This window comes from Pristis pectinata, chromosome 2, assembly GCF_009764475.1.
Source record: "Pristis pectinata isolate sPriPec2 chromosome 2, sPriPec2.1.pri, whole genome shotgun sequence".
In the NCBI taxonomy this organism is placed as follows: domain Eukaryota; kingdom Metazoa; phylum Chordata; class Chondrichthyes; order Rhinopristiformes; family Pristidae; genus Pristis; species Pristis pectinata.
The window spans coordinates 66919613-66940683 of record NC_067406.1 but is presented as its reverse complement, the minus strand read 5'-3'; the positions used below and the strand labels follow the sequence as shown (position 1 = coordinate 66940683).

Sequence of the window (21071 nt, the reverse complement as noted above, 5' to 3'; positions counted from 1 at the left end):
GAAACACCTGGGAAGATAGATACTCACGTAATGAACTTTGCTGCAATGAATTGGAACGGTGCAGGTTGAAAGTGTTCTTCTTAAAAACATTCTTCAAGAGTTGAGCTCGTTCACTTAAACTTTTCAGAAAAGAGAACTAGTTATTTGAAATACTTTGGAGCAAGATCAATATTAATTACTTTCTGGTTGTGATGTGACTTTCTTAAAAAAATTTCATATTTTGAAATTTATAAATGCTGATTTGCTAAATCTTCACTAAATATGACAAATTTATTTTTTCTTTATCAACTATTAGCATTTAGCCAGTGTAAGTAATATGCCTCTAAGTTCTAAGGTTATTCTAAACTGTTATATTAAACTGTACAACAGCATTGTTCACCTGATATTCCTCACAAGTATATTGTTACCTGTGTGTGTGTGTGTATGTATATATATATATATATATATTTTTTTAAAAATACAGAAAATCACTTGTACATTTAAGCAAAGTAGTAAGATACATTACATCACCCTTGGGCTACAGACACTCAATATGCTGAGTTCTCATTTCAAAGTTTTAATGTTCAGGTTGTGCTTCACTTTTGGATAAAGTGTAAACTTATATTTGTTTTAGTTCTCGCACATTTCAAGCTTGAGGGCTACACCAAACTCCGTTAGAAAGACAATGTGAAAATTACAATAAGGTACAGATTGGTAACACCATCAGGTAACACTGATAAAGCGGTGGGAATCCCAGCCTCAATGAGTGTGTTTTTAAATGCTTGTTGATTTTTTGAACATGTGGAATGAAAAAAGGCTATTCCCAATCCTCTAAGGTACTTTTGAACCAGGAATGTCAGAGTTTAAAAGTGTTACAGACTGTTATTTAATTACATATAGGCTGATCTGCCAGAACATTTGCTAGTGTTGCTTTGAAGCCATCAGTGAGGGAGATTATTTCAGTCAAGTCCTAAGGTTTGAGTTAGATTCCATAGTTTAAGAGTTTAAAGGCATTGAATAATGCCATCTCATTGTTGTATCTGAATGCATATTTAAGTTATAAAAACCTGTAACAAAAAGTATAGAATACATTTCTTTTGTATATGATTTACAGGAAAGACTGATTGCAGTGATCAAGTTTCAAACTGCAACATCTTTCCAGTAAATCATCTTCAAAATAAAATGTTCTATGCACTTTTTTTTGCAATTTTATGCAAGTCAATTATACATTCTACAAAGCAATTTTTTAAAAGTTGGCGGACTATTTGTGATGGGGTAATTAGCATAAGAATAAATAAAATTAAAGAAATATCTCACCAAGTTACTTTGTATACTAGAACCATCACAGTTGCACTTCTACAAATGATTACAAATGCATTGTAGGGCCCTAATGGGTTCAGTTTTTGTGTTCACAGTACTAACAATGAAAACAGTGCAGTTTTTCATCTGGGCAGTTCATGCTGACACACTGGAGTTTGTCTGTTGACAATTTCTCCCATTGATCCAGCTTTGCTACCGAATATCTTTCTTGAAGTATTTAGAATTTTTAGCTTTATTTGGTTGAAAAATTAGTTTGGGAACGAATAGTGAGTCAAAGATATCTGCAAATACAATGGCTCAAATATACTTTAAGTGATGGCGCTTAGAGGTACTGGGGTGGAGGTTAAATAGTTAAAATAATAAACAAAATTAACTCTTCAGGAACTGGTAGAAAAAGGGCAATTTTAAAATTTTTGATTAATATTGCAAGCTGAATTTGCTTACAGTGACATAGATTACTTTTGAAGTGCAATCAATCATTTCTTAATTACATCCTGGGGATGTGATAAAGCACCACATAAATGGAAGATGTTTTTGTCAATGTAATGCAGTGAGACAAGTGAGAGCAAAGAAGATTTAAGAAAAACAAATGGTGTGCTGCCTCAGTGCTCCCTGTTAATTGGTTTCTGGAGGTAAGTTTGGGTGCAGGACAATCCGAATAGGTGCAATAAAAGGATTAACTAAGGAAAAAAGATGAGGTAATTAAATCACTTAAAATATTATTTTTTAATTAGCACAGAATAAAAAGTTCACTATTTAAGATTGTGTTACGGTGATATTGGTGATTATTCCAAAATTAAGCTGTGTAAACAGAATAGCTGGCCAGTCTGACAGAGCCAGGATCCCTGGTGTACCCGCATCCTGCACTAGAACAGTGATGTTGTAACAGAAATATCATTTCAGTTTAACACTGAGCTAAAGCTGCATGATAAATGGAAATCATGTTTGGCCAATCTGTTAGAGTTTAGGTTTTGAGGATGTAATGAGCAGAATACAAGACTGACCAGTTGATAGGATGTATTTGGACTTTCAGGAGCCTTCCACAGGGTGCCACACAAAAAATTATTAAACAAAATTAGAACATTGTTATAGAGGGTAATACATTGATATGAACTGAGGATTGGTTAATGGAAAGAAAACAGTAGGAATAAACTGATAGTTTTCAGGTTGGGAGGCTGTGGCTGGTAGGTGCCGTATGGATCAGTGTTGGGGTCCCAGCTGTTCAAAAGGTATATCAATAATCTGGAAGAGAGGATCAAATATAATGCATTCAAATTTGCTGACGATACAAGGCTAGGTGGCGGGGGGGGGGATGCGAGCAAGATGCAGAAGTGCTTCAGGGAATATTGACAAGTAAAGTGAATGGGCAGGGATATGTCAGGTGGACTGATTTCTGGGATGGGTGGGTTTATCTTATGAGAAAAGATTAAGCAGACTGACTGTACTCTATATTCTATACTGTAAACTACACTCTCAATTTTAGAAGAACAGGAAGTGATTTTAATGAAAAGTGTAAACTCCTTTTGGGACTTGACAGGGTTTTGGTATTGGCTTATTATTGTCACTTGTACTGAGGTACAGTGAAAAACTTATCTTGCCTACCGTTTGTACAGATCAATTCATTACACAGTGCATTGAGGTTAGTACAGGGTAAAAACAATAACAGACTACAGAGTGTCACAGCTACAGGGAAGTGCATTGTAGGTAGACAATAAGGTACAAGGTCATAACAAGGTAGATTGTGAGGTCAAGAGTCCATCTCATCACATAAGGTTGATGCTGTTCAATAGTCTTATCACAGTGGGATAGAAGCTGTCCTTGAGCCTGGTGGTACGTGCCCTCAGGCTCCTGTATCTTCTGCCTGATGGGAGAGGGGAAAAGAGAGAATGACCCAGGTGGGTGGGGTCTCTGATTATGCTGGCTGCTTCCCCAAGGCAGCGAGAGGTATAGACAGAGCCCATGGAGGGGAGGCTGGTTTCTGTGATGTGCTGGGCTGTGTCCACAACTCTTTGCAGTTTCTTATAGTCCTGGGCAGAGCAGTATGCATCCAGATAGGATGCTTTCAATAGTGCATCGATAAAAGTTGGTGAGTGTCAAAAGAGACATGCCAAATTTCCTTAGCCTCCTGAGGAAGTAGAGGCGCTGGTGAGCTTTCTTCATGTGGCGATGTGGTTGGACCAGGACAGGCTATTGGTGATGTTCACTCCAAGGAACTTGAAGCTCTCAACCCTCTTGACCTCAGCACCATTGATGTAGACAGCTGCATGTACACCACCCCCTTTTCTGAAGTCAATGACCAGCTCTTTTGTTTTGCTGACATTGCGGGAAAGGTTGTTGTCATGAGACCATGTCACTGGGCTCTCTATCTCCTTCCTGTACTCTGACTCATTGCTATCAGAGATACAGCCTGCAACGGTGGTATCATCTGCAAACTTGGAATTAGAGCAGAATCTGGCTACGCAGTCATGAGTACATAGGGGGTAGAGTAGAGGGCTGAGGACACAGCCTTGTGGGGCACCAGTGTTGAGAATAATCGTGGTGGAGGTGTTGCTGCCTATCCTCACTGATTGTGGTCTGTTGGTCAGAAAGTCAAGGATTCAGTTTCAGAGGGAGGTGTTGAGTTCCAGGTCTCAGTTTGGAGATGAGTTTGCTTGGAATTATAGTATTGAAGGCAGAGCTGTAATCAATAAACAATAGTCTAATGTAAGTGTCTTTACTGTTCAGATGCTCCAGAGATGAGTGTAGGGCCAGGGAGATGGCATCCACTGTAGACCTGTTTCGGTGGTAGGTGTATTGCAGTGGGTCAACGTTGTCTGGGAGGCTGGAGTTAATGCGTGCCATGACCAGCCTCTCAAAGCACTTCATGATGGTGGATGTCAGAGCCACCGGTCAGTAGTCATTAAGGCACGTAACCTTGTTTTTCTTAGGTACCAGGATGATAGTGGTCTTCTTAAAACAGGTGGGAGTGCAGGGTTGGTGGTTGTAGACATCCCAGCCAGGGGAAACAAGGATCGTAATTTCAAAATAATGGACTGGCCATTCAGCACAGATGAGGAGAAATATTTCACCCAGGGAGTGGAGTGTCTTTAGAATTCCCAACACAATATGAACATGAAGGCCCAGTTCCTGAGAGTATTCAAGAGAGAAATTGCTAGATTTTTAGATATCGAGAGATTGAAAGGATATGGGGTTGATGCTGGAAAGAGGTGCTGAAGAAAAAGGTCATAAGCTTTTGAAAAGTAGAGAAGGCATGAGTGACTAAATAGCCTATTCCTGCTACCTCGTGTTCTAATGTTACTGCACAGCACCACAGCACCTTATTGACAAGTACTGTAACTACTTACCCAGGCTTCTTTAATAATTCTGTCCAAACCCACAACTTCTAGTATCTAGAAGGACAAGGGCAGCGAACATACAGGAATGCCACCACCTGCAAGTTCCCCTCTAAGTTGCACATATATCACTGTTCTTTCAACATTGCTGTGTCTAACTCCTAAAGCTCCCCAACCAATAGCCCTTGGAGCATGTTTACCCAAAGTACTGCAGCAGTTCAAGGTGGCAGTTCACCACCACCTTCGCAAGGGCAATTAATGCTGGCTTTGTTAGTCGTCTCCACGTGCAGTAAACAACCAAAAAATGTATACTATTTTATGAACTAAATTACATCAGCACTTTGGAATTTGAACCAAATTATTTTTGGGATTACAAGTTTGAATTAGATACACTTTCTGAACTGTTCATAAATATCTTTCAAAATCCACCTTAAATAGAGGACTTTTACAAAATTAAATGGTATTAAAGGCCATTAGATGACTTTTCTGTGAGAACTTTCATCAGAGAGTGGTCAGTATCTGGAATGAGCTGCCAGAGGAACTGGTTGAAGCAGGTACATTAACAATATTTAAAAAGGCACTTGGACAGGGATAGGAAAGGCTTAGAAAGATATGGATCAAATGCGGGCAAATGGGACTAGTTTTGATGGGAATCTTGGTCAGCATGGACCAGTTGGGCCAAAGGGCCTGTTTCCATGCTGTATTACTCGATGATTCGATGACTCTATAACTGGACTAGGTTATTTACATCCTTAAGACTACTTCTTCTGATTTGTTATCCTATTCCATACACCCTGTGTTTCTCCTCATTCCCTTGTAACTTTAACCATTTTAGTCTCACTGCACCTTCTTCAGTCTTCTCTTTGTGCATCCTTTGTCTGTCCAACATTGACATCATTCTTCCTTCACGTCCTTGAATTCTCAGTCTGCTGTCATTTGCCAGCCGAGGGTTTCAGAAACCTTTAGCATCTCTGCTTTATTATTTCTCCACAGGTTTTCAAATGTCACAAAGATCTTTCACCATCATTTTATCCATCTTTTACTCTCACTGCTCCAAGTATTCACTCAATGCCCACTGCCTGATAAAATGCTCTTAAGATCTTTGTATACATGGGATGTCATAGAAAATGGGTCTTTTCATTCTACAATATAAAGCACCTATTCTTTATTACTAAAATAAACAGTGGTCCATACTTTTGATAAGTTATCTTCTTTTAAATGTAAACAGTAACCTTGTAAAGAATCATTTGTTATGTGTACCTTTTGCCATATACAGCTGCACCTGGATCCTGAAACTGGGCTTCCAGCTCCTGCACCTCTTCCACCATAGTCTTACATAAAGTTCTCTTAATGCTGAAAACAAACATTAAATGGATTTTTAAGGGTGTAGAATCATGAAGGATTATTGAGTATATTCCTCAAAAATGTGCATGGCTTGCATTTGAGAAATCAGACATGGGATAAAACCATTCTTTAATACCCACTGTATAATCATTGGTTCAATACTAAAGCATTTTCAATGTGCATTAAAGCATATAGCTTTGTCAAAAAGCGTTTGTAAATGGAAAGCAAGTCAAAACTGAAATTGAAAGAAAATATACGGTGATTTACAAAAAAATTGTTGTTTGAATAAATCTATACGAGTCACATTCAAGAGAAAGATTCCAGCACCGAGTTTAGATTGTAAGTTTTATGACAGGAAGTCTATAACTAAAGCAGGAGTGCAAAGTGGATAGGGGAGAAAGACGACGACCCAGCCAACAGATTTGAATACTGTAGACCTCTGAGGATACATGCTTTATAGTCTTGTCCTCTGCAGTTTCCATTCTTATTGTTTGGCAGCACCAACTATATTCCTGGAAAGTTTCAGATTTTTAGTTAAATCCATTTCCATCTCTACTCCAATGCATTTTTCTGTTGTAATAACCTTGCAACTATTCCTAAAATGTATGCACTAGTTCATCATTTCCTAAAATAATGTACATCCAAATAACCTCTTGGTTCCCTCATTTAATTAAAATAACCTCTGTAACCTCATTCAGTTTTACTACCTTAAATGTTTTTAACATTAAGGATAACCTATTCAGAATTGCATGCCAGAGATACTGGGCTTCAGGTGACGCGAATGAACCATTGCAGAGGACGTCAGCTAAAACATTTGAAAATGTACTCTCCATTACTCCTGTGCTCTAGATACCGTTGACCAGTGTTAGCACTGAACGAATTAACATAGTCACAATATCAGTTTAGATTATTGCTTCACCCAGGTCAAAGCAATTAAAATACTGAATTCTCTTTCTTTCAGAAACTTTTACAAGGATTTGTACTTGTATTTTTGCCATACATACACTTTGTAAAGCACATCACACAGAAGGGTGGTAATCGGAATGAAGAACAGGCCCATCCAAAAAACACCGGAGCTGAACAACATTACAGCCTGCAGAAATTAATAAAACACAAATTTCACATGAGCGGAGGCAAATATATTTGCAACATAAATAATTATTTTCAAAGTTGTACACAAAATGTTTTAAATTTAACTGCAACACATTTACTGAAGCACAGTTCCAGTCTACATATTGTTTAAAACTATATAGAATCAGAGAAAATATAGTGGGAGTATTTACAATGATGGCACCAGAATTGAAGATTATATCCATGAAGAAACGAAGATCTTTTTGCTGAAATATAAAGGCTGTGAGTTTACCTTGCAGAGACCTTTAAAATGATACCATAGACAGAAAGTGAGTGCTTCAATTTTGGAGGTAAAAGCAAATTATAAGGCATCAAAGAGGATTCAGAAAAAAGTCTTCACCCAGGTCATGGTAAGAATCAGTAACTCATTACCAAAAGGAGTGGACATGATTAGCTTGGAACATAAACACCAGCACTGATATTGGGCCAAAGTACACGTTTCTGTGCCGTATGATGTGTCTAATATTCCTAATATTCCTAAATATTAGCTATCTCAGATTTGATTAATTCTCAGTGACGCAACTGTCTGAGTAAATATCAACATTAAAATTCTTTCCTCAATCCCAGTTTTATTTTCTCCTTTCTAAACAGTGGCTCACACTGAAATATGATTTCTGGGGAGCCTTTAGACTGGAGGAGCTATTTTTCATGAGAAAGTCTGGGCAGGAAGTGTCAAGAGGCTATTTGGTTTCTGCTGTTTGCTGCAAGCAACGTGCTGCTTTGCAGTCATTAGCTATAATTACTGGTAAAATGAATAATGATTTTGGAACTGCTGAGATCATCAAAATGATTTACGAAATGAAGTCTCTGCCTATGGGGGTGAACACTAGCTTTTATCCCCAGGAAGTGCAATGGATGGAATCAGAGAGTTTTCTGAAGATCATGCAAGACTGCATCAATGGGATTTCATGATTCCATTGTCATTTTAAATCGAACTGCATATTAGCAGCTAGGCAAGTACTTTTGGAACGGCACGCCACAGCCAACACGATTTGGCCCAGTAAGTGGTACATGCAAAAAAAAAACAAAAATTCAAAAGATATTCACTCTTTAGAAGTATATTGAAAAAGGACAGTAAAGGAGACTGCAGGCCCAGTAAACATCAAGCAAGGTGGTCAAAATAAAAGTCAGGAATAAGGAAATTACCTGTCTGTTAAATTCAGTTATTCAAATGGAAGAGGATGACAAAAACATCAGTTTAACAAAGGTATCTAAAATGTAGTCACAGGAAGAAATTTAATGGATTTAATAAAGATAAAACAAAAATTGTGGAGCAAATAATGGGATTATGACAGACTATTTGTATAGAACTGATGATTTTCATCCTGGAGTATTAAATAAATGGGTGAAGAAACTGCATGTGCTTTGGTTTTAACTTTATAGTTGCCAGCTTCAGGAACTGTACCTTTGTGTTGTAAGATTGCAACAGTCCATTGATTATTTAAGGTGGTGGGAAGGGGGCTACCAATAAATGACAGAGCTGTCATACCACACTTACTGTGGGGAAGTCACTGGTGTCTAATTAATGATAGAGTGACCGAGTGATTGCACAAGTATCACTGATCGAACCACATGGATAGATGAATGGTGGGTTACACCTGACCAAGTTTGATTAAGGTAATCACCAGCATGATAGATTGGAAAATATCCATGGGTGCTCTCAATGTGGATTTCTTGGAGGTAAGTGATGAGATTTTGTATGGGGCTATTAACAAAAAAAAAACACGTGGAATTGCAAGTTTGGGAGGTTTCAGAGAGTGTAGAATGAAGAACTGGGGGGCTTTGTTTTCAATGTATACTGATAATTTGGATGAAGGGGGGAAGAAGTCAAATATTGAAGCTTGCAGAAGACATTAAATTAGGAGGCACAGCAAGTTGTACAGATGAGAGTGAGTACTCATAAAAAGATATGGACTGAGTCGGTGAGCAGATGAACTGTTGAGATCTGAGATCATTGAGTTCAGATCCAAGACAGACGAATTTGAATTTTATACTGGCAGGTGTCCAGGAGCTGTGAAATTTTCAAATTTTGTAAAACTTATGCACAGGTACGAAAAATACACACAAAAAAAGTACATTGGTTGAATTGTACAGAGCCTTGTTTAGAACCCCATTTGAGAGGAAATTTTAAATCTAGAAAAAGGCTCAGCAGGCACAGATTCACTAGGCTGGTACCAAAGCCACGAGTTAAATTATGAAGATGGGCTCCAGACATGCTTGTAAGCCTTGGAGTGTAACATATTTAGGCATAGGCTAAATTATTTCTTTAATATAATTAAAGGATTAGACAGTGTGGATATTTCCTCTAATGGTTAAAGCCAGAACAAAGTGTCATAATCTCAAACAAATTTGCATCAATTAGGTGTGAAATTAGGAGTCTCTTCTGCAACAAAATGTAGTTCAAATGTAGACTCACTCTGGATGCTGGGGTGATTGAAGTTTGAGACCAAGATTGCTGGATCTTTGTTGGCAAGATAATTAAATGTCAGAAAAGACTCTAAGATCCTGTTACTTAACACCATACGTGATGCTTGATTTTTAGCTGTTATCTTCATCCCTCTGCTTTGTTGTATGACAAGTATGAGGTGCCATACTCCAGTGGCGAAGGCTTCATATTAAAAATGTTAACACATTCTCTTTGTAGACTTTGAGGGACCTGCTGTATTTCTAATGTTTGTTTCTAGTTTTCCAACCTTGTTTTTTTAAAAATATTTTATCAATTTCAGGTTAGCTTTCCTGTGAGAGAACAATTTTATTCTAAAGTAATAAATGTCTTCTGTTTCATATGGCAAAGAAATAACTGTGCCATACAAAAAAATGACCCCCATCTGAATAATTTACTTCAACAGTCTGTTAAAAATTTAGTCAAAACAAAGTTTACCCTGCTGCAAATGAGGCAGCATAAACGATGGGTGACAGAAGGTGACTGAAGTGAAATTAACATCTTGAATGTAACATTACACACCTTACAAATTTAGTATAAGGTTATTTCAGCAATAAATTCCCTTCATTCTTACAATGCTACACATAAACTTGAAAACTAAATATAACTATTATGTATTCTTAATTTATCTGCACACTTAAAATGACAGAGTGAAAGTGCAATCTGAATGTGTTTCGATCAAGACTGATCATAACAGATCTACAACAGATATTCTATCAAAATCCCGAGATCCCACAGTTAACATTAAAACAGCTGGTGCCCTCCCAACTGATAGTCACCAAATTAATCATTAGGTGCTCAACTTGACAGTGCCTGTAAATTTTCAGATTTCAGCTGTGTGGGATACCCAAGTGTATCTCTGGTCCAGACAAGTACCAAATCATTTGACAGATGTGTCTAGCTGTAGTTAAGTATGGTGAAAAGTTTTGTGTGAAAATGCAATTATTTAATTTTTTTCACATTTGGAGGAACAAACCCACAGTGGCAGGATTATAGTAATTTTCATGAACTTTCATTTGCTTTTACTAAGGTACATGAACAGTCGTAGTAAACTTAACAGCTTCTTTCATCGCTCATTTAATACATGACAGGACGATTTAAGTCATTATAGCCCACAGTTGAGTGACATGTTTGTTTTTAAAAGACCTCTTTAAGGGCCACTGATTGACTAGATTTCCTTCCTCTCACTCCCCTTCCTCATAAATCTCCCATGTTTCTGAAACTACTTGTAGTTTTAAGCACTTATTCAAAAATCATTCTCATCCAAGCAGTTTGGGGGATTAAGTTGTATTAGTGCTATTTTGTTCTGTTATTTTTAATTGATCAGTCAATTTCACTGATCCAATGTTCTTCCGGGTGCTCTGGTTTCCTCCCACATTCCAAAGAAGTTGAGGGCATGCTATGATGGCACCGGAAGCGTGGCGACACTTGCAGGCTGCCCCAGAACACTCTACGCAAAGATGCATTTCACTGTGTGTTTTGACGTACATGTGACTAATAAAGATCTTAATCATGCCAGCTGTTGGGGAAGGCAGTGGTTACGCCAGCATTACTAGGGAATCCAACTGTGGACATCGAAGAGCAACCAGGTGGGATTCCAGTTCTCCAGCTCATTCTCACAAAACTTAATTTGCATTGATTAAAGTTATATGCATAATTTTAGCAAGTCTTCTGGCACTCTGCCTGAGGTGGTGGAGGCAGGTAATTCCATAATATTTAGGCATCATTTGGAAAAGCACTGGAATTGCCAAGGCATAGTGGGCTATGGACCAAGTGCTGGGAAATGGGATCAGTAAAGATAGGAACATTGGTCGGCATAGACATGGAGAGCTAAAGAGCCTGTTTCTGTGCTTTATGACTCTATATTCTTTACCAGATTAGTGCAGGTTTTTAATTTAAAATTGTTTAATTTGGAGAGTTCATTTTTTGCTTCCCTGAACAATTATCCAGTTTCTGAAGGCATCCACGGACACAAAACAGATTAAATATTGTTCCCCTGTGAACTTCTCTTTAAACACTGAGGATACCCATGCTTGTGATAACCATTATCTTTTCATTCTCTAATGCAGTCTAGTTGTTAAATAAGAGAAATGTCATTTTCATTTTTCCATGTAGCATGTCTTTATGACACAAAATTTGCTGATTGGGGATGCCTTTTTCATTAACATAGAAACTAAACCTGCAGACAAATTTCACTCATTAATCAGTTACAAAACAAAAAGAGACAAAGCATTGCTCAAAATAATTTTTAAGTTTGTTTGCTGTCAAAGTCATTTCCCTCAGACATCCCAGCATACTCTCAAAAATAGTAAGTTACAGAAAAGAAAATAAAGTTGATGACATAAACCTAAAAAGAGCCTAGCACATTTTCAAACATCAATTCCACCTATTTCATCCTCTCATCACATTAAGGCATTTCTACTTAAACAAACACTTTGGTGGTGAATTTAGAAAACTGAACAGGGAGATCAAATGCTTCATCACACATTGTGAGGCAGAGAATATTTGTGCTGGAATTTTATTCTGCCTCTTCAACAGCACTTGTGTATTCGTTCTTTATTCAAAGTCTTTTAACGGGCAGCACTCGGTAGTAAATCCTTTAAATTAATTTTAAAGGTGAGCAGTTACCTATACACAAATTAAAGAAAACTCAGACAAAATGTTACCATTAAAAACCCTCCAAATCAAGATTTTGCAGTTTTGACTTCTACCAAGCAAAATCATAAGATATTTTGCCAAAGTAACAATTTGGGTGTATATGCATATTTTTAAGGCAGAAAAATCAAAGGTTTTCAGATTAATTGTCTGACTCCTGTGCTATCCCAATGAAAAGTGATTTAAGAACATTTTATTATGAGAGATGGTGCACAACAAATTGGTTCTCTGCAATTCACTTGCAGCATTTTAGAAACTCTGTTGATCTATGATTCTGAAGTTAGCATTTCAATTTCAGTCAACAGATTGGCTTGAAAAGAAAATGTACATTAATTGTTGTCATGCAGTTCTGGGCAAATAGATTGGATATTTTACCAATCGTGCAAAATGTTTATATTCATGTAGCCAATACCAAGCTGATGATTGTATTATTGGATTAAGCTGAAGAACACAGAACTTGTCTGTGCCGAGTTAATCGCAACTATTCTAATTTCAATTGTGAAGAGGGGACAATTGGACCCGCTATTCAAATCTTAGTGCCTATAGAAATAATCAAAATGAATTAAAAAGGCAAAGTTTTTATTTTATATTTGAAAGCCTGTCAGATTTTGTACTGCAGAGGTAATCCAAAGCTCAAAGATTTAAAGCCCACATTCGTATTGAAAACAGAGAGCTTCTTTGTGTTTTGTACGAGGAAAAATAAAATCCCACAGAGGTATTTCCTTCCTTTCTGTACAAAAGCTACCCCACCACCACCCCCCTCCACCCAAAACACTGTGTAGAAACCATTTTTGTTTCTAACTTTTCACATCCCTCCACACACAGACAAATCATCTGGGAAACAGCAAAGCGATCCTTTTCAAATGATGCCGGTAACAGGAGCAGCCTGTTCGAGGGACGGGTCCCGACTGCCTCTGTGCGTAGTTTACAAATTGTTCTTAATGTGTGAGATTTGTGGCCCATGCCAAGTTTCTTCTCCAGGCCTTAGCCCCTTCAAATGGATCCTGTCACAAAAGTAGCTCCCAGGGGGATTCAAAGGGATCAGAAATCAGAGAGTCACAAAGCTTGATGTTTCGAAGGCCCAACAGGGCCCAGAGGGAAAACAACAACCCTGTTGTCTATACAACATGACAGCTGCTCAGATTAGGAATTTAGCTCTTTTTTTGGTCTGGAGTTTCCTCAAAACACATCTACAACAATTAAAGTAAATTTCATTTTATTTCCACATACATACAAAGGATTTTATACTGAAGTTTCTCAGTATTTTTTTTAAAGCATCATACTGAGACTGTTGGAGCAAGTTCATTTGCCCTTCTACACGTGAGATTTAGAAACATGATATTTAGTTGAGCTAGTCCTCAAGTAAAAATATGTGAATGCTTCAGTAGAAGTGTGGGAGTATATTGGTCCTTTGCCCTCATTATTAGTTTTTATTGTGACTGGTAAAACAGCTTGATGGGGAGAAACTGATCTGCATTTACAAACCATGTATTATGCTGGTCTGCCACCTCAGTAGTAAACATACCAGTCACCCACATATAATGCATGTAACCTTTAAACTCCGATCTGCTAAATTTTCAATTTTGGAAGATGAGAACAACCATACAAGTTCAAATATGCTTCCTCATTTGACTTAAATCAATACGATTTGAAAACAACGTATTAAATAAAATATTGATTCCATAAAATTCAAGGCCATGCCAAAGGTCAGAATACACAAGTTGAGATCATCACTGATTTCCTTGGTAAATCTGGACACAAGAAGCCTTGACTACTTTATTCAGAGTATGAAATGGAAAAGACAGAAAAGCCAATATCCGAACCTATTAACTTAAGAAATCCTAATACTTCCTTAGCCTAAAAGCTAAGCTACTACCAAACACAGTGAAATTCTCACTCACGTGTATGCTTTCTAGAAAAGTTATGTATATTATGAATCAAAACTGATACAAAACTCTTGTGTTCTGATGAAGGATCTTAGATTTGAAACATTAACTCTGCTTCTCTTTCCACAGATGCTATCTGGCCTTCCAGCATGTCCTGCTTTTATTTCAGATTCCAGCATCTGCAGTTTTTTTTATTTCCCATTTTCCAATGACTGGCAAAGTACTAAATATCTTAGAGGGAAATATACATGCATTGGGAAAAGAAATCAAAACTAATTAAAACTCTTCAACACAAAGGACAATTTCATAGATAGGGTGATCAAGTGTTTGAGATGTTGCATACATAGCTCATTCTAAACACAAAGAAACACTATATATGGATTAACAGTTTTGCCAGATTTGAATTCTCTGGAACCAGCAGCTTTTAATGACACTTAAAAATCTTGGATGGATTTCAGGGTTCCCCAAGGTCAGTAAAAAATATTGAAAAGATATGGGTACACATGCAGATGGGAATCTGAAATTAACAGTTCTATATTTGTGTCTGAAAGCATTACTTTAGTAATTGAGTAATACAATGTGAATTCAATAACTGAAGCCACACATGCATTGCACATACATAAAAGATTCAACATATATACTGCTGAGTTTTGAAGTAGTTTTGAAGGTGCAGTTAAAACTTGATCCTTCATTTTGATTTTAATCCTTTTGCCTTTTCCATCTCTCAGGGATTTGCTACTAAATTTAGCCATGGAAAGCTGAATTACTCTCTTTCCAACCGTTAATAATGCTGCATCAGAGACACTTGTAGAGGACAGTTAGGATGGATCAGTATTTTTTTTCTGCACACACACGAACTCCTACCTGCCTACTCTAATCTACTGCTGAAAAAAAATCATTTAAAAAATCTTCATACTTCTCACTCAACTCTGGAATTTTGCCACTTTTTCCAATATGACCAACCCTGAGAATTTGTTAACGGAGAAAGAACACTGATAAATAGTTGGTCAAGTTGCTCTGCTTTCAATAAATGGCAGGAGGTCATTTTGAGAGAATCAAGGACAGGAGTTTTAGTTCCTAAAATTATTTGATAATTGCAAGAGACTTAAGTGGCTACAGCAAGATGTAATCCAACACTCATTAAACCAGCTTGATTCCTGACATGCTTAATCAGGCATCTACCACTGTACCAAGTGGTTTAAGTATATACTTATTTATTACTGCAAGGTAGAAAGTTAATTAGCACAAAATTAATGTTATACTTCTCTTCATAGTAACACTAAATAATTCTCCTGTTTCCAATAGGCATAAAAATGCATGCATCAGTAACTAAAATCTTAAATTACTAAGTCTGGAAACATGATTCATCATGTTAAGTTGCAAATGATATTTAACATACACTGACATTGCTTGGACAATATTCCACTGAAAATACTAATTAATTTTACTTTAGGTGTATCCTAGGTATCCAAATGGTTCGGACATCAATCCTCCCACCTGACTATCTCCCAAAAATACATATTATCCCTTAATATGAGAACAAGCCACTATGCAATCATCTACAACCAGGAGTATCTAAACAGTTAAACACTTCATTAAACAAGACCAAAACGACAAGGGTAAGCCTGGTGTATGTTATTTCAGGATAATACAATGCTTGCAGCTGTCACAATCCAGTTATAGAATCAGAATGCTGACTCCACTAAATATTTTGCAGCTAGCATGCATACCAATTTAGTTAAACATCACAACTTACATGACACTAATTTTCACTTTTCACTTTTGCTTTTGACTGTTGTGGTGTTTATCTTTTGCTTTTATTATATTTTGTTCCAATTTGCATCATGTGATCACTTTGTGACTTCACACAAAGTAGCCATCAGCTTAAACAGACGTGTTATCATCTTGATATGTACACATGGAGTTTAGAGCAAGGGCCATGGGTTAGGAATCAGAAGCAGAAAACTAACTGATTACTTTTTCCTCCTGCTAGGCTTGTATATGAAACCAAATTGCACTAACTAGATGAGATTAGCTAAGATAGCACTGAACAAAGATCCAACATGAGCCAGTTTGGTCCACCTCACATATTGATAGTTATTTACTGAATAGCTGTGAACATTGGAACTAGCTTTTCAAATGTGACAAAAATGCTAGGGACTAAAAGACAGACATAATCTGCTACAACAAATGGTTTCATGTCCATGATACTAAACTGCCTTCAGGGAACCTGGCAGTTTAAAGATTTCAGAAGAATAGAAAAAGGTCTTAAAATTAGGGACTAGCTATCCAGGAGTTTAAACTTTGTGCACCATGACATTTATCAAGAAATCCTGTTTTCTAGAAAATTCTGATGCAAAACTGCAGGTCAATTTTATGCATCATTTAAACTAAACATTTTACACACTCTGGAACTGTCAGAAACAGTGCAACCTTTACCCTCAAAGGCTTTAAGAAAATCATAAATTCCACTGAAAACATGTATCCATTTCCACTGTTAATCCCACAACTCTTCAGGTCAACATGTAATTGGATTACCATCGTTTTCATGTAACTTCTATTTTTGTCATTTTAGAAATGGGAAAAGATCCTTTCACAGATGGATAATTAAACACTAATCTGACAAGTGTAACATAAGATAAAGCCAATAGCCAGAGAATTTGGATGTCATTGTATTGGACAGGAAAAAGCATGCAATTAAACGTATGTATTAAAATAAGTACCTCTCCAGATATGTCAGGAGCCAATGGAATCGCCGGCCAGAGTGATGAGTAGATTGCAAAAAACACCACCCACATTCCAATGCTGCCCCAGATGGCCACATGACTGAACTATTAAGGGAAAAGAAAATCAAGGTATCAGTATATTATACAGCATTCAGTAAAGATTATTGAGAACATAAGAAAGACTATATAGAACCTCGAGCCTAGCATGACATTTAATGAGATCATGGCTAATCCTGTGCCTCAAGTCCATTTTCCTGCCCGTCACCTTCTGATTCCCTTATGCATCCAGAAGTCTATTGGTCTCAACCTCAGTGACTAAGTATCCAAAACCCTCTGAGGAAGAGGATTCCAAAGAATTACAAATTACCAGGTAAACACATTCCTGATCTCAGTCCTAAATGGCTGATTCCTCACCCTGAGAGTATGCCCCAAAGCTCTACATTATCTTGGAAGAGGGAACAGCCTCTTGATATCTGCCCTTTCAAACCCTGTCAGAACCTCTTGTACAATAATGTGATTACCTTTTCTAAGCTTCAATGAGAAATTACTGTCACTCAATTTCTCCTCATAGCTCAACTCCTCAACCCAGGAAATAATCTAGTGAAACATCACTGCACTGATTCCCAGCCAATATAGCCTTTCCTTTAAATAAAGAGCCCCAAGCAGCAGACAGTACTCCAGATGTGATCTCACAAAAACCCTGGACAAACTCAAGGCTTTCTTACCTTTGTACTCCTGCCTTCTTGCAATGAAGGCCAACATGCCATTTACCACATTAATTACTCAATATAACTTTGTTTACTTTCTGTATGCTATGAACCAGCAGACCAAGAGCTCTCTGCACACCAACATTCACTATTTAAAAATTGTTTCTTAATTCTTCCTACCAAAGTGCACAACTTCACGCTTTCCCAGATCTTACTGTAAATCACATAGATGCCACGGCCAAGAAAGCTCACCAGCACCTCTACATCCTCAGGAGGCTAAAGAAATTCGGTATGTCCCCTTTGACACTCATCAACTTTTATCGATGCACCATAGAAAGCATCCTATCTGGTTGCATCATGGCTTGGTATGGCAACTGCGCTGCCCAGGACCGCAAGAAATGTTGTGGACACAGCCCAGCGCGTCATGGAAACCAGCCTCCCCTCCTTGGACTCCATCTTTACCTCTCTGGACTCTGTCTTTACCTCTCACTGCCATGGTGAAGCAGCCAGCATAATCAAAGAACCCACCCACCTGGGTCATTCTCTCTTCTCTCCTCTTCCATCAGGTAGAAGATACAGGAGCCTGAGGGCACGTGTCACCAGGCTTAAGGACAGCTTCTACCCCACTAAGACTATTGAACAGTTCCGTTATACAATGAGATGGACTCTGACCTCATGATCTACCTTGTTGTGACCTTGCACCTTATTGCACTGCACTTTCTCCGTAGCTGTGACACTTTACGCTGTACTGTTATTGTTTTTAACTGTACTACCTCAATGCACTCTGTACTAACTCAATGTAACTGCACTGTGTAATGAATTGACCTGTATGCAAGACAAGTTTTTCACTGTACCTTGGTACAAGTGACAATAATAAACCAATACCCCTACCTCACTCATCCCTTCTAAAGGTTTAGAAGCAACTTTGTTCTTGCTGCAATTATTTAGGGTTCTGCAGAACTAACCTGGAATATTGTGACCAGGTTTAGCCTTGCTATTTAAGAAAGAAGATACTTCTGATAGGTGAGTGATGAAGGTTCACTAAGTTAATTCCTGGAATACTGGGCAGAATTTTCCTAGGAGGAGAGACTGGGCCGATACGCTTGGGAGTTTAAAAGCACAAATTCCTACAGGGCTTCATTGGGTAGATGCAGGGAAGATGTTTCCTCTGGCTGGGATATCAAGAACCAGGGGTCACAGCATCAAGATAAGTGATGGGTAACTCCGGATAGAAGTGAGAAAAAAAAACTCCTTCACCCAGAGGGTGGTGAAGCTTTGGAATTCTCCATCCAAGTGAGCTGTGGAGGCTCAGATGCTGAGCATTTCTAAGACAGATACCAAGGGAACTATGGTATATGGAGCTAGTGCAGGGAAGTTGTGCTGATGTACTCAGCACAACTTCCCTGCTCAGCTACAATGGTAGAGCTGGCATGGGGGCTGAATGGTTTACTCCTGATTCTACTTCTTATGTAATGCTACTGATTATTCGGGTATATAGTGGGTTTTAAGTTTGCAATTGTTCAAATAAATTTTATAAAAATCTGAACTGCAACATAACCAGGGCAATTTTAGAATTAAATTCTCAATCGTGCACAAAAAGGAAATTCCAATTTTACAATTCTAAAGTGAATACAGTAAATATTTCCACGCTTTTAAATCTAACCTCAATCACTAATCCCAATTCACTGATGAACATTTATTTGTCCTTAATTGATTATTATTCATGACCAGCAAAATCCTGGTAACAAATTGATAATTAACCGTTGTTAACCGTTATTCACAGTCTTGTTAAAAATCCACGGTTAGTCTCAACCACTGAAGCTGACCCTGGTTAAGGGTGCCTTGAGGGTGAAGTAATGTTATAACACTCGGGAGAATTATTCAAAGGTCTCATGCATTCAGCAGCAGTATTTACTGGAAAAGTATGTTTGCAATGCAAGATCTTTGTTTTATACATTTACTCCTCAGACACAGCATTTTGTATGCTAAGTGAATGAATCAAGAATTTGGGTACAGATTAGCAGACCGCTACACTTTTTGAACATTATGATTAATAACAGAAAATCCTGAGGTTTATGCAGCCTCTGTGCTTGTAATGCTAATATGTGCTCCCAGCACAAAATCATAACCAAAGCCTCTGCTGTCACCTTTGGACAGAAGTGCCAAGTGGTTGATCCATCTCTGTTTCCTTCCTAGGAGGGGAGGGTTAAGCCAGAAACTTAAATAGACAAACCATTAAAACATCATGTCACTGGAGCAGCTAAGAGGCTGGTTATCATATGATGAGTGACTCACCTCCTGACTACTTTGCCACCATCTGCAAGGCACAAGTCAGGAGGGTGATGAAATACTCTCCACTTGCCTGGATAAGTGCAGCCCCAACACTCAAACTCAACACCATCCAGGACAAAGTGGCCCACTTAACTGGTTCTCACCACTCTAAACGTCCACTGATGCAACGTGGCTGCAGTGTGGACCATTTGCAACGTCCATTACATTTACTGACCTAGTCCACTCCAGTAGTAGCTCCCAGATGTGCAAATGCCATTACAAAGGACAAGGGTAGCAGGTGCATGGGAACATCCTTTTGCAAGTGTGCTTCCCAGCTGCCCCGTCTTGGAAATAAACTCTGGCTCCTTCATCATCACTAGATCCAAATCCAAACCAGAAGTCTCTATCCAACAACACTGCAGGAATACTCTTTGCCATTGAGCCTAGCCTATCTTTTCCTGTTTGTTATGCTTCCATTTCTAACTGCCCTATCACTCAGTGTCTCTAATATCCTGTTTTATTTCCCTCATAACATGTTCTATCATCTGAAGTAACCATCATTGTTGCTTGATCACTTGTTTTGCATGAAAAGATCTCATGTCACATTCAGTTGCACATATATTTGCCCTTTGCTTTATATACTTTTTCCTGAAATCATTTGTAACTGGTCCTGACAGAGTTTTTGTCTGAAATTTTGACATAATTGCTCTCCACACATTGACTGACCCAGTATTTTGTGCTTCAACATTTCTGATTTAGTTGCAGGAAAGCTAAGCTACATAGAAACCCAAGAGGCTGCAGATGCTGGAATGTGGAACAACACAAAAAGCGCTGGAGGAACTAAGAGGGTCAGGCAGCATCTATGGAGGGAAATGGACACGAATCTGGCCCAGTCCAGAAGAAGCGTCTCAACCCAAAACGTCGACTATCCAATTCCCTTCACAGATGTTGCCTGGCCTGCTGGTTCCTCCAGCATTTTTTGTGTAAGCTACATAGAGTTTTGCTTTTTTTAAATAAAAAGTTAATGTGCAGTCATATTAGTAAAAATATTTTATTTATTCACGAGTTTTTCCAATTTTCCTTAACAGTAAAAGATTAGAGTTTCCATTGGAAGCCTATTTTGAATGTTATATTACAAAACATTTGCACTATGAAACTGTAAAAGATAAATACACCACTTGGGAAAACATCTCGCGCAAAAAATCTGCTTTCACAGTGGGTGATAGAACTATATTCTCTTTAATTAAAGGGACTGAACAGCTTTAGTACTGTCTTGA

General features: G+C 38.0%; 1 protein-coding gene across 6 annotated transcripts in view; it reads right to left on the bottom strand.

Moving 5' to 3' along the window:
- The window catches only part of atp8a1 (ATPase phospholipid transporting 8A1), a 276718-nt gene that overhangs the window by 4256 nt on the left and 251391 nt on the right, over positions 1 to 21071 (bottom strand). For all 6 annotated transcript variants that reach the window (XM_052045257.1, XM_052045250.1, XM_052045267.1 and 3 more), the window contains 4 exons: positions 16814 to 16921; positions 6980 to 7068; positions 5892 to 5984; positions 28 to 119 (listed from right to left, as the gene is read on the bottom strand). In XM_052045257.1, the coding sequence (XP_051901217.1) occupies positions 28 to 119; positions 5892 to 5984; positions 6980 to 7068; positions 16814 to 16921 (382 nt within the window). The remainder of the gene's footprint in view (positions 1 to 27; positions 120 to 5891; positions 5985 to 6979; positions 7069 to 16813; positions 16922 to 21071) is intronic.